The sequence below is a fragment of the Hippichthys cyanospilos genome, chromosome 8 (assembly GCF_059441005.1).
Source record: "Hippichthys cyanospilos isolate Australia breed blue-spotted pipefish chromosome 8, RoL_Hcya_1.0, whole genome shotgun sequence".
Taxonomy (NCBI): domain Eukaryota; kingdom Metazoa; phylum Chordata; class Actinopteri; order Syngnathiformes; family Syngnathidae; genus Hippichthys; species Hippichthys cyanospilos.
Window position 1 is genome coordinate 17,591,160 of NC_142376.1, and position 14,511 is coordinate 17,605,670.

At 40.9% G+C, this 14,511-nt stretch overlaps 1 protein-coding gene across 1 annotated transcript; it reads right to left on the minus strand.

The window, feature by feature from the left end:
• Positions 1-161: 161 nt before the first annotated feature.
• phf3 (PHD finger protein 3) lies at positions 162-14,247 on the minus strand. The gene is made up of 16 exons (XM_088420948.1): positions 14,136-14,247; positions 12,944-13,194; positions 11,891-12,013; positions 9,531-10,815; positions 8,474-8,735; positions 6,423-6,474; positions 5,963-6,083; positions 5,704-5,860; positions 5,485-5,601; positions 5,289-5,417; positions 5,065-5,209; positions 4,802-4,988; positions 4,572-4,719; positions 2,914-3,003; positions 2,638-2,833; positions 162-2,550 (listed from the first exon to the last, which is right to left on the minus strand). Exons 2-16 carry the CDS (start codon positions 13,176-13,178, stop codon positions 890-892), a joined length of 4,908 nt encoding a protein of 1,635 aa, XP_088277074.1. The 5' UTR covers positions 13,179-13,194; positions 14,136-14,247; the 3' UTR covers positions 162-889.
• Between the last annotated feature and the right edge of the window lie 264 nt (positions 14,248-14,511).

The window sequence follows — 14,511 nt, forward strand, 5'->3', positions numbered from 1 at the left end:
CTCAATACAAGGGTTATCAAACTAATCCTAATATTTTATATACCAAAAAAAAATATCTTCAGATGAGGATTTTTCAAAACGCTGTAGTTTCATCCCATACATGGATCTCTGTCAAGATAAAACTATCGGTTCCATGTACCATAGTTAATAAGAGTACAGCAATGTTTAAATGACTGTATCTTTAATATACGGTATTTACTGTACACAGAAATGTCATGTTTTTTTTTAACAATTAAAAAAAAAAAAACTTTATTACCAACTGTACATACACACGTGCAAAGGCACACTTCATTTCTAAGGTATATTACAAGCCAAAATGTACAACGCTTTTCCAGTAGAAAGTAAGACAATAAAATCTTGAAAGCAATTTAAAAGGAAGCAACATGGGAACACAAGGTGCTGCTCAGTGGCTGCCTCCATAAAGTTTGTTTCTGTAGCAAATGTAAGTTTAGTTCCAAAACAGTGTGACCTAATGTCCTTGAGCATAATAAAAGCAGGAGCTCGAAAAGATGATGCAGCGGGTAAAATACTTTTAAAAATGAAAATGGCTCCTTTTCCGAAATACGGGGGAAACGATCTATTCGCTAGTCAACTTCTTAGTAAGACCTCAGCAAGAAAAGCTCACGTTGGAACAGAAATGGTAAGTGGATTAGCTGGTACAGAGGAAACCCCTCCCCCCCAAAATTGTACTGTTGTTGCCACGTTGTTATTTTCACAAGGTGTGGCAAAATGAAAACTAATTATGACGTGCCAGAAAAAGAAAAAACTCGGCGTCTCGGGAGGGACGTGGCTCGATGACAAGATGAAGTGGTTTCATTGGGAGATTCTGAGAGCACCAAACTCGTATCGCGGGAACCTTTTCTCTTAAAAAAAAATCAAATAAAAACCATTAAGAGTAGCTGTCCTTTGAGCCCCTCCGCCCGCTGTCATGGTCCGAGTCCCGCCTATGTCGGTGGCGTTCTTTGTGGCGACCGCTGTAGTCCTCGCTATAGTATCGCTCTTTCCGCCTCTCACCGTAGTGCTCCTCAGAGTGTCTGTGGTGTCTAATCTTGTCTCTGTGGCCGTGCTCGTGCTTCCTGCCGTGCTCCCTGTCGTGGTGGCGGCTCTTCTTGCCGTGCCGAGAGTCTCTGCGCTCGCCGTGCCTCTCGTGGTGATCCCTCTCCTCGCTGCACCGCTGCCTCTCCTCCCACGGGTGACAGTAAGTGTAGAGCTCCTCCCGAGCTTCCTCTTTGGCCTGCAACGGGGGCCGCTCGCCTGTCTGGACCGGACTCTCGGGTCGCGTCGCGGGTGAAGCGTTCTCCTGGGTCCCGTCCCTGTCGTCCGGGTCGCGGAAGCTGTCGGGAACCGATGGGTCGCGGTTGCCGCCGAGTCCCGGGGCTTGGCGCTGGCTGAAAGGTGCGGCGCTGTTGCACGCCGGGAGAGCCGGCGCCGCCCCCGCGCCTTGTTGAATCTCAGAAGGGTTTCCCGCTCGAGTTGGCGCGCCGCTCGGCCGGGCTCCAGCGCAATCTTCGCGGTCGCCGGGTAACGACGGACCGGCAGATTGGTTTTGTTCTTTCTGTTTGTGTTTGGCCTGGGAGATCTGTAACAAGCCCTGATGAAACGTGGTAACCGGGCTGATCTTACTGCCGCTCAACACCGCACCGTCCTTAGCGTCATCGGGGGCAATTTGGCTGCTTTCGCGGGCTTTGTTTTCTGTGGCGCTCGAATAGGTGGAAATCTTTTTCAAGATCCCACTGAGAGCTTTGGAGGTATTGCTGTGCTCTGGCGCTACCTGCGACTGCAATTTTTCCTTGTCGGAATCAGCGAGAGGAGCGACGTCATCTTTCTTGGGGGTATCGACGCTGCTCCTTTCACTCTCTTTTTGAAGCGAAGCCAGACTTTCCAAGAAAGCTTCTGTGGAAACATCTGGAGGCTTATCTCTCAGGCAGACGGAGGTCGCTTGGGGTGCAGCCTCAGCATCCTTTTCCAGCGATGTGCTCACAGCCTCCGTCTGGCTGGATGTCCGCGGTTCAGCTCGGACGGCTTTGACTTCTTTCTTCTTAATGACAAAGCGTTCTCGAGGCAGAGCCGCAACGGCGACGGCAGCTGGACCCTTGGCGCTTCCTGAGCTGGATGGCGCCTCTGTCTTCTGAGGCGCTTGGGCCTTGTGATTGTCACCAAGGGGCTTTTCTCCAAAATCTGGCAGCGGCGGGAGTTCTCCGCCCCAGCCGAGTAACACGCCTGGAAGAAAGCGCAGAGGCTTGTGGGATTCCTGGCTGCTGTTTCCCGCTGCAGATGGTTCTTCAAAAGACTCTGTGAGGGGCTCCTCTTCAGTTGCAGTAGTCTCAAGTAGTTTATCCTTCTTGCTTTTGTTGGGAGTAGTCAAGGAGGCCAGGAAACGCTTCTCAGCTTCTTCCTCTTCCACATGAGTTTCTTGGACGGAAACTGGGACGGACTTGACTTCCGGAGACATCCTCGTTGTTTCGTTGGCGTCGACGGGAACATAATCTCTTTTCGGCCTCTGGCGAATGATGAGCCCCAACAGAAGATTGCCTCGGTTATTTTCCAGACCTGCCAAACAGCATGAAAATGACATATGTGTCATGCTATGAGAACATCTTAGTTCGTTACGGAGAGGAATCTGCAAGTTTCAGTCACCTGGTCCATCAAAAGGCACAAGCTGATGGGGCACTTTTTCGGAAGCACCCAAAGGAATGAGATACATGTCCTTCACTTGCTTGCGGTTGTTTGACACCACGCCGAAACGTCTTCTACTGCTGAAGTAAGCATACAGAAGCGTATAGGAGATCTCATCTTCTTCAGTTACCGGGGAGAAGCGAATCAGGCAAACTTCCTACAAGAAAAACAGTTTGTCAGTAAAACAATGATCAATGTGCTGTATTGAAGGCTCTGGGTAAAAAGACAAAATATTACTTTAGTTCCTGTAGCACGGATCTTCTCCAGATAGTCCCACACAGTCTGCGGACTTATCCTTCCACCAACCTGAATGCTGTCAGGAAGATCCTATGGAGGAAAAAAAAAAATAATAATATATATATATATATATATATATATATATATATGTGTGTTGCATATGTTGACATCTTACTGTATTAGTTTTCTTATGTACAGACCCTTTAGGTATCTGCCTCAGATTTTCAACTGGATTTAGTTCTGGGTTCTATTTGTGCAATTCCAAAAGTTGAAATTCTTTAGCCGATTTGGTTAAATGATTCACATGATTACATTGTAATCACCACCGCGTTAGAAGGTTCTGCTCTGAATGTTGTAAAATAAATAAAGAAATAATGAATAATTAAAAAAGACAGCACTGTAAGAAAAAAATGTTTCATGAGTAAAAGATTCATATTTTGTTATTAATTTGATAACCAAATTGTTGTTTGTACAATTAATACCTTTGAAGACATTTTGCCACTTGCCGTGAACAAAAAAATGACATCAAAAGGTGCTCACGGATCAGCCTCTCTACATCGCATGACCAAACCCAGAAAACAGGTGGGCTCTGATTGTTCATTAACTGAGCATTGAGGACATGTGATCTTGTAATCAACAGCGCCCGGAAAAACGCGTGTATAAAAAAGGTATTAAATAGAGTCCCGAGCCGATATTGGTATTGGATATCGGTCCGATACCAACAACCCCCTCCAATTTATTCAAGTGCTTTACAGTACCATGTTTGAAGTTGAACAGATGTAACCCAAATGTTTGGAATAAGTGGGTTATATGTTTTCATGCCTCCTGTTGCCGACTCTTGCTTTTGTTATTTTCATAGTAACGTATCACTTAATTCTCTTCTAAAATTTCATACAAAACAAAGCATGCTGTATTTTTCGGACTAACAGGCATCCCGGATTATAAGGCACAGCCTCAAGAGGTGTAATTTGGGTAAAAATTACATATACAGTATAGGGCGCACCGAGTTATAAGGTGCACCAGGTTTATTCAAGTCGATTTAACATCAATACATAGGATCCACCTGATTATAAGGCGCACTGTTGATTTTTGGTCAAGTTAAACCATTTTAAGTGTGCCTTGTAGTCTGAAAAATTACAGTACGTCATTCCTGCTGGTATTGGGCAGTACTGGGGGCTGCAATATCAGTATAATACTGTGAAAACGTTGCAACTGTACATGTAAATTATTGACCAAATAGGCATGTGCCGGTAATCGGATTGGCAATATATTTAAAACCATCCAAAGCTGTCAAAACAGGCAAGTTCTTTCCCCTTCCGCATTGTCTGCCTTAACGGGCAACTGCACTGTGCAGCAGGCGCCTCCTCTCATATTGTGTATAATGCATGAGTCCTCCTCAGCTGCTGCAGCCAATCACACCACAGCTGCCGTTGTCCATTTTCTGAGTGACTTGTAAAAAGTAAGTGCTGACTGTAAACTTATGCAGGAAGAGTGGACTAAAACTCAAGCTTATGTAAATTGGAGCAATTTCAGTAGGAGGCATATGATTCAAGATCATTATTACAAAGTAGATTTACATTTCAAAGTGGACTTGAACAACGTAAGTCTAGGCCATCGTATATGTGTGGTGAGGGTTCCGTTAAAAAAAGGTGACGTACCTGAGTCAAACTGTCGAAAATGCCGGAAACAGGGAAAGCTTTTGTGACAAGTTTAGCTACAGAGTGCATAGTGAGGAAACCTCGCCACAAGGACTTGAGCTTGGAGAGGAACGACGCGTCATCGTCTCGGCCAGCGGTCTGATCAGACCTAAAATAGTGAGATTAAGACTTTAGGCACTAATTCGACAGTAAGCTGCAAAAAAAACAACATATCAGACACAACTGCTCACTTTTGATCGTAGCTGCTGTGAGCCTTCTGAAAGCTCTCTTCTAAGACCGTAAGGTGCAGGTCATCCTCAACAGCTGACTGCGCCGGTGTGCCGGCTTCCTCACTTTTGGCAGACGGCCGCTTTGCCACAGTAGTAGCAACTTTGACCACTTTGGTGGTAGTCTCTTTTACTGGTGGTGCCATTCGACCTTAATTGGTAAGAAAAGAAAGTCAGTCACCAAGGCACCAGGTGTAAAAGACACAAGTTGTTGTACAGTAAGTCACCTGTACAGATCTTGCAATTGAGGTCAAATAAGTGAGACTTGTGTTTGCTGGTGGTGTCTGTCTCAGTCTCAGCGCTTTCTGCGGGTTTCTCCGATGCAATCAGAGATTCTACTGGCACTTCTGGGACTTTGACTGGTGATTCAATCTGTGAAGAAAGAAGAGTCTACAAATGAGCGGCACCTTTCCATGCGAGTGTAACAAACAGGTCATGGCCCCTTATTTACCTCTATCTCCACAGGTTCAGGTACTTTCCCTGGTTCTTCACTTTCAATCTCGATCTCCCCTTTGTGTGTGATCTTGGTAATTGGACGCCGCTCAACCTCTCGTTGCTCTTTTTCAATCATTTCAATTGTCTGTAAGAAAACGCATTAAAAATCATCAAACGCAGTTGAAGATTCGCGCCTTTCGAATATCACTCACGTGTCTGTTCTCTCTTTGCCGCCAAGCAGCCAGTTCCTTGGAAGCCAGTTCCTCAGGACTCATTCGAATTAGATTAGCAGGAGATATTTCTCCCTTCAGAACCTTCCTAAACAGAACCTGAGTAGTAAAATAAGAGAGATTACTTTTGAATTGTACTTAAACTGCAATGACTTTACATCACGTTTGGTCTCATTTGGAGACTCTCCCGACTGCACTCACATTATTTTTAGTATCTTTGAGGTTAAACATCAAGCTTCGATACTTGTTCTTGTATTTGTTTTCAGTATCTTTATACATGTGGAAAAGTTCTCTCTCAATCTTCTTGGCAACTTCACAAGCTTTCTCCACTGGGATGTTCAAATCAGACTCCTTCAACCTAAAATGCAGCATGTCACACATTCAGTTACCTTTACAAAACAGCTTTTCAAAGGTGTTTGACGAAAAGGCCGTGTAATGTAAATTTGGGGAACTTTTCTACCTCTGTGTAAGGATGTCTTTCAGAGAATCGCGAACACTGCGCCTGATCTGCTCTATAGATGCCGGCTTTTTTGAAGTGAAAGATAAACTTTTACTTTTTGCCTCAAGTTTCAGATGAATGCCTGTGAGGACAGAAGAAGTAGCAAGGAGCTCACGTCACAAATTAATATATTTTACAAATAAAAATAAAGAAAACAAACGTATCTCAAACAAAGCTATGGATTCAATTAAAAAGGTGTAAATTCAAACATTGACGCCAATTTGAATTTCAAATGCTTATCAAAAAATAAAGGTTCATACACAACATTTTCAGTTCTCATTGCATGTTTAAATATCCATAATTAAATAATATTATTAAAAGATATCAAATATGATATTTGACCTTTTTTTTTCCAGCAAAACAGGCCAACTCACATCACTGTATTCAGAGAATTTACATTTCAAAATACTATGACAAATACCTATTTTATGATGAGTTTCTTTGACATCAGCAGACAATCTTCTACCTTGTTCCTATTTCAGAAGAGAGGAATAAGTTACTTAGGAACATTTTCCAAATCTGATTCGAAAACAAATTAGCATAACAAATACAAAGACGATGAAATGACTCTTCTCCTTACAATGATTATAAAATGGGAATGGTTTGGCCTTGGGGGTGCTTTGTGCTCTCCTGCATGCTCCAAATTTAATTCTAGCTCATAACAGTTGTTTTTGTACTTTGCAGAAGTGTAGAATAGCACAGCATCCAAGAATAATAATAATAATAATGCTCAGGTCATTTAATTGGTCATAATCAATTTAATGCCGTGAAAATGTAATGACTTGGGTGCTAGAAAATTTTCACAGGCATTAAAAAAATAAAAATAAATACGTGCCTTATATTTTACTGCCTTAATTCAGCTACGAGAGCGAGAGATAAAACATCTTTTATAAAAATCTGAGCAGTTTTACACCATTGCAAACTAGTGTTGTTCTGATACCGATACGGCATTCAAATTGGCATCGGTAGGTACTAACACATAACTGCCTTGATTTGAAAGCATATCAGCATAGACACTCCAGAGAGTACCATAGCAATCTACAAGCTTTGCAGTGCGAAGGTTGCGTGAGGTGGAGATAAAACAGCCAGGTCCACTGCCTCAAACACAATAAAACATTTGAAGACAAAACTCAGACAAACAAGAGAATGTGGGGCGGAGACTACAAGCTAGCGGAATCACCGGATCATAGGAACAAACTGGTGAGAGCTCAAGAAAAATGTTAGAAAACCTTACCAAAATGATTGTGCTCTATAACCTGCCTCTATCCTCCATGCCCCTATTCTTTGAGAACAATGTGATACTGGCTCGTTATGGCTCCTGTAAAATATCAAGTCTAGCACTGAAACTAGCCCTCCAGGAATAGAAGTATCTCAGTTCAAACAATGTATTTTTTTTATCTTGCCCAGGCTATCCAGATACATGCGTGCACATCAGCAAAAATATTCCAAGACAAACGCCGCAACAACTGGTAAAGATCAACGACAGTATGACGTACCGGAAAAGCAGTGACAGCCAAGTTATTCCCGGAAACATGCCCGCGGCATAAAAGCTTGATCTGTATTCGCGTTCAACTGCTATTAGGACTCTAATAAAGACTCAATTACACTGACATAGACATAGGCTACCTGTTGCCAGTGTTTATCTGTGGCTTTGGTTCCTTTTTTAGTTGGAGCACACCATGCTGTTAATCAGAGCTGTTTTTATCTCAGATACACCTTATAATGTTGGAATAGCATGCAAATTTCAATATTTTAGCCTTTGAAAGCCAAGTATTTTGTTTTAAAAAGAGTTTGATTGCATTTATTGTCAGTCCTGCCAGGTAAGTAACAGATTTAGTGGACTCATGATATCACACACTCTACACCCACACACACACACACACACAGCGAGAGAGAGAGCATTGCTTGAGCACATCCAAGTGAGTGTGCAGTTCGTTAGTATTAACAACAAGAGCAAAAACTGAAATAGGTCGGTATTGATTTCGGACGATACTACACAGAATCGAGTGTCAAAAAGTCGAAACAACACAACTGCAAACAACAACCACAACAGTTACACTGTAAACACCCATTTGTAGTGGCTGAATTTGTCATTATACTGGGCAGGTGCACAAGTGGGTTTATTTACATGGGTCGGCCGTCAATTTTGTACAAATTAAATGGGGGAGTCTAATGTCTTAATTTTTGTGGGAAGCTACAAATGTTGGCAAGTAAACAAACTACAGTAAGCGTATACCCATGTGCAACTCATCAGCGTCCAGGGAAAGTAATAGCAAAAAATGTAAAAAGAAAAAGAGAAAGAAAAAAAATAATGATAAAAAGACAAACCCTTGTGCAATGGAAACACTGATTATGGTTAATATCACAGCATCATTTAGCTGGGGAACACACATAGCGGAACACCCTCTATAATTAAAACTAAACATACATTTATTAAACATCTTTAGGAAGACAAATGCAAAAATGACAAACCTTCTTCAAAGATCGAGCCCCCCCTGATGTTGGTTCCTCAGCGGCTCCTGGTTTGGGAGCCTGCTTAGGAGCAGCGGCTTCGGTCTTTATTTCGGGAGCAGGTGCCAGGGTTTCAGGCTCCACCTTTTTGCTCTCTTCCTCACAGCACTTTAAGCATACGTACATCTGGTCCTCCTCCTCCATCTCACGTACTTTGAGCAGGTCAAGACCCACACAGTCACCATGGAACCAGTCATCACAACGGCCACAGCCTACCATGAACCTGGAAGTGGGGCAGAAAAAAAAAATAAGTCAATTTTCTTTGAACTGTGTGCTAAACAGGCATAAACTAACTAGCTTCTTTTCCTTATTACCTACATTTTGATGTTATAGTTTTTGGTACTAAAACTAGGGGTGGAAAAGGCAATCAGCCAGGCCGACTATTGCCACCAATATTTGATATTTTGACAAACACTACAATTGGCCTTTTTTAAAATATCAGTTATCTAATAAATCATTATAAAATTGTTAACCTCAGAGAATCTTTTTAAAAGATTCTGCTGACCATGGGAACACTATGTACATTTTCTTTGAAATAACAACAAAGAAAAAACAAATTTTAACATTTCTATTATTTTCACATTTTAGAGAACTTGATTTACTGTGAAACACTATAGAGAGCTATTTACTTGAAGTTTTTTTTATCTAAACTCCCTGAATGTTTTGTTGTCCAAAATGAAAATAAATAAATTCAGCATTATAAAAATCAGAAAAATATATAAAGAAATTTCAACAAAGAATTTGAATTTTTTTTGTTTTTGTTTTATTCACGACTGTTTTTTTTCTTTTACTGAAACTTAATACTGACTCAGTCATCAGCCCTCTCGACTGCTAATAATAGTTAAATAGCATTTAGATCTCTATAAAACATTCTTTTGGGTTTTTTTTCCAACTTCAATCACCCTACAACAAAATTCCTAAATACCCTTTTGTATAACTAAGTTGTATCATTTTGGATGGGTGACTGTAAAGAAGCTGACACTAAGTATAACACTTGTTTACCAGAGAAAATACTTACATGTTGTTGTGGTGTTTCTTGCACTGACCACAGCAGTTGTTTCCATCCCACACAGACTCATTGTTGGCAGGTTGCTCCTGCTGCTGTTGCTCAACACTTTCTTTCTTTATTGCAGGAGCGTTGTCTGGAATAAACAGCTGCGGCTCCTCCACAGAGATGCTTCTGGCCGTTTTACTTCTTTGCTTTTGTAGAATCTTTTCGGGCTTCTTCATTTTGGGCTTCTCCTGCCCTATGTCTTCAGTTGTTTTGGAGGAATGACTCGGACGAGAGACATGCATGGAGTTTGAAGCTTCTGTTTTCAAGGTGTTGAACAGATTAGATGGTTTGGTTGAACTGTGATCAACTCCACGGCTCCCACTGGATGGCGTCTTCTTCACTGGAGAGGTAGGCTTTACTTTGGGGTCTGTTTGTAGCTTTGGATGTTTAAGGACATGCTCACTCAGGGTGTTTTCAGCCCGTCTTTTTAAATGTTCACTGCTTTTTCTCTCTTTAGGAGACTTTAATTTGTCAAAGTCGTCTTTATGGACAAGTTTGGATGGAACATTTTGGGCAATAGTAACCCCTTTACTCGTGTTGCTTTGTTCACTTGCAAGAACACTTTTCTTACTGGAATTTAGTGGTTGCTTGTGCTGGTTTTTTGCCAGAATCTGGTTCTTTTCTTTATTGCCCACCTTGTGACTTGCAGCAGTTCCATTGCTTGGTGTCGATTTAACACCAGACTTTCTGTCACTGACAGGGTTTTGCTTTTTCACAGCGGTCTGATTGTCATTTTTAGTTTCTTGAGTGCACTTTTTTATTTCTGTCCCGTTAGCCGCTTGGACGTCATTGGGGTTCACATATGGACCCAAACCCAGTGGTGCATCATCAACACACATCTTCTGAGTTGTATCCTGGTCTGGGACTTTCTCAGATACAGGATTCTGTGCAGGCACACCATCATTTGACAACATGGCAAACCCAATATCCGCACCACAGGAAAAACTACTGTCAAAGTTAGTTTCCGCATCATGGACATAAGATGGTCCAGGAAGAAGTTCAATCTTGAATCCTCCAATGGTGACAGTCAGTCGTTTCAACACAACAGAAGGTCTTAACCACAATCCACCTTCAATATCATTGATATTGATGCGTCCACCCATGGTTAGTTCTTTCTTTAATTGTACTCCTTTAACTCCTTTCTTGATTATAAAAGACTTCTGTGGCCAGTTGGAAGGTTTAGTTCCTGGTTGTCCACTGGGTACAGCATCTGTGGTCATTTGAGCAGACTCTGGGCCATCACTGGATTCTGTATTAAGAAACACGTTACTCCATTTCCCATATTTGTTGAAATACAGGTTGGGCTGCACAATTATATCTAAAATAATAATCACGATTATTTTGGTCAACATTGAAATCATGATTATTAATCCTGATTATTCCTCACGTTTGTTCAAACATGTCTAATTGATTGCGCTTTTTTTAAAACAAGCAGTATAAAACCAAGGCTTCAAGGCTTGATACTTACAAATAATAATAAGAAGAAACTAAAATAAATAAATATTAAAAGACATGGCAAAAACTTGGCACACAGGGCAACAGCTAACTTACTTGCTGAGTGCAAACCAATGAAAAAAATGAAGCCTACTTACAAATAAGGACATTATTTTCTTTTAAGCCAATTTTAATCAATGAGCAGTCAAAATGTAATTTTCGGTGATTTCAAACCAAATTATTTCAATTTTTTGCAATCGGATTTTTCAAAACGGGTCATAATTGACAGCTAGCATGGTATATATTAGGAATCAGAAACTCAACGCCATTTCACACTGGTAAATAATATATTAAGGTGAGAAAAGCAGAGTCTTGAGCAAAAGCAAAGAGGAAATGTTGCCGTCTAATGGCTTCAATTTCAACGGTGGAATTGAAAGTTGAAAACTTTGGGGTGCGTCATGAAGCCAACTTCAGCATCGTCATTGCGTCCCACTCTCTCAGTTTAGGCTGCTGCTAAACTTGGTTTATGCTTGATGCGTGAACGCTCCATGCGGAAATATGACGCGCAAAATCTCGCCAACATGCATTTTGCAGCACTTAATATTCGGTGTAGCTTCCCCACCCCCACACACACTCAGCCGCTACAGGATTTGCTCACTTACTATTTCTTAAGCTAAATGAAGTCTTAATCAAGAGTTTGATTCCCACCCCCCAGTGGTAAGATGACAATGTGCTTGATTTGACATGTATGATAGCCGGCTTTTTAAATGTTATTTTTGCCAAGGATTAGCTTAATTAAGCATAGCGGCCAATATTGTGATTGCGACTAAAATTCAATTAATTGTAAAGCCCTAAATACAGGGTATTAAAAAAATTAATTGAGTGGGTACCTGATTGCAGATTACATGGACGTTTCCTGGGTCTACATGAAGGTTTCCTGATCTTGGCAGAATTAGGTTCTGTTACCACCAGGTCACCACTGAGGCCTGTGGATGTTGAAGCCCCACTGAGCTCTGCAATGAAAGACAGTTTTAAAGTGTAATAAAGTTATACTTATATATCAAGGCATGTAGAAAGCGCTTCTGCATTGCTGTTTTCTCGGTTATTTTGGGACTTTGGGTACCAAATAAACTGAGAATTAAGCACTCAACAGTCCCAAATGGTATTAGAATGGCAGTCCAAGTCAGAGTGCCAGGTTTTGTCAGGCTTTATCTGTGATCATATGAAACGATCCCCATGATTCAGATCGCATATGGTTTATGGATTGCTCAGTGAAAATAAAAGTGTGAATTCTAGTGAAAGTTGCAGAGTAAGAGGAGCAGTCATGTACTGCGGAAAGGATAGCAATCCACTGGGGTTGGCAACTAGGGACGAAACGAATCCTTCGGTAATGCGAATATCTAAAGATGTGTGCAGGATTTTTGTTTTTTCAATGTTATACTCAATTTAGGTTCATTTGATGTGCACCAACATGCCAGTGAAGCCACAGCAACATAACATTGCAACATGCCGCCACCAACACACAACGTAGGCCAACTTCAAAATAAACATGTCATTTCAAACGCAAGCAAAAAAGGCCACTGATGCATTACACATTAATAACTGTTATAATAATAATAACATTAATATTAATAATAATAATAATAATAATAATAATAATAACAGCTATGTGCTATGTTATTAGCGTTTGAAAAAAGAAAAAAAAAAGCATTGCTTCAGTTCCTTGGTATTAACCTGAAAAACCAAAAAAAAGCTCCCAAAACTTAGTACAGTACTTCCAAAACTTTTTTCCCAAGAAATTCACAGCTAATGCATATGTATTGAAAATATGACTTGAAATGTTAAAAAAAAGAAGGAAAATCGTGAGAAATATAAAAACCTGGAAAAAAAGTGTCTAGATTTTTTTGTAATATTGTACTCCTTGTACCTTATAGTAAGCGTACCTGCTGAGCCTGAAATTTGAAAAGTGGAGTCCTCATTATCCAGCAGGTTAAACTGAGAAGTTGCACATCCGAACATTGGATCTTTGTCACTCAACATGTTCTTGAGTGAATCTTCAAGGCAAAGTCCTGACCCAAACTCATTACTGGCTTCACACTCCAGATTTTGACCAATGACAAGGGTGTCGTCTAACTGGTCACTGGGTATTAAAACGTTAAAAGTGTCCACAATATCCATGAATGCTGCTACCTTCCTGCATTGGGACAAAACAGGCAAAAAAGCAACAATTAGATTACTGGTGTTGATGTTACAGCAACATTTGCACATCATCAAAGCATCATAATTAAAAAAAAACAAAAAACAAAAAAAAAAACAAGATCAAATCAGCAATTCAACATAAGTGATTATGTAAACTGGGAACTGGTGGGGGTTTAGAATGTTACAGTAAAACACACGTTATGAGTACGTTATTGTCCTAAATTTGCGGTTGGCCATTAGCAACCTGTTGTCAACAAGGTTTTCGTCTCAAGTGTAAGAGGTACACCAACAACTAGGACGTTTTGTAAGTATCGGTAAGGCACTACAAACTCCTACCAGTACCATATACAAATCAGTAATCCAAGTTTTAACAAGCGTGTACACAAGTTGCAGCAGGCCAGATCGGTAACACTGTAAATGTATGTGGGGCTAAGGGGGGTATATTGGATAAAACCCGAGGCAAATTACTATTTTTATTTGTAAAATGATGTCAAATGTCACGCATCATGACTTGTTTTCCTAACAGTATTAGAAATTAGTAGCCTGCTAGTTAGCACACTTTGCTAATACCCATCTGCAGCTATGGATCATTTCCGTTAGCGAGCTAACGATGACCTGTGGAGGAAGTTTGGTTATGCCTCGAGTCTCGAACCTTTATACAAACGTATTTCCCATCAGCGGTACCATAAATACACAATATATCCACTTGCTCAATCTATAGACCATGTTATAATATGTTCAGTAAAGTAAAATCTCAAGATCGAGGAAAGATATGTCAAACATGCTAACTAGGTCGTGCTAGCAAAGGCCTAAGATTGTTTGTAGCCTGACTATGGCTATGCTAACAGGGGTTGCGAGAACACGCCCACGAGCATCAATTTCTGCTTCGGCTTACTTAAAATTAGAATATGTGAGCGTTAATACGTGGAACCTTACCTCTGTCTGAGTTCAATGATGTGTCCAATTCGTGTAGGTTACATAGTAACGCGGTTGCCTGACTGCTGCCTCCACTAACTTCCTCTACGGCTAAGCCGTCATTCGTCCCGCTGCCGCAAAGCTGCTGAATACGGCTGATCTGGCAGTCACGTGGTTTGTGTTTACAGCAGGTAGCTTAGCAGCTGTGATAGGAGCAACGTTTATTCTTAATGTAAAAAAAGACTCATTTATATATTTGTTTTGTGATTATTTCATTTTAGCAATATCGACATTTAGCATTCCAACGTTTTATAGACTTTGTGTTAGATAATGACGTTGAGGATAAACTTCCTTCGAACCCCCACCAATCCACCATCACCATAATCGAAAAAAACAT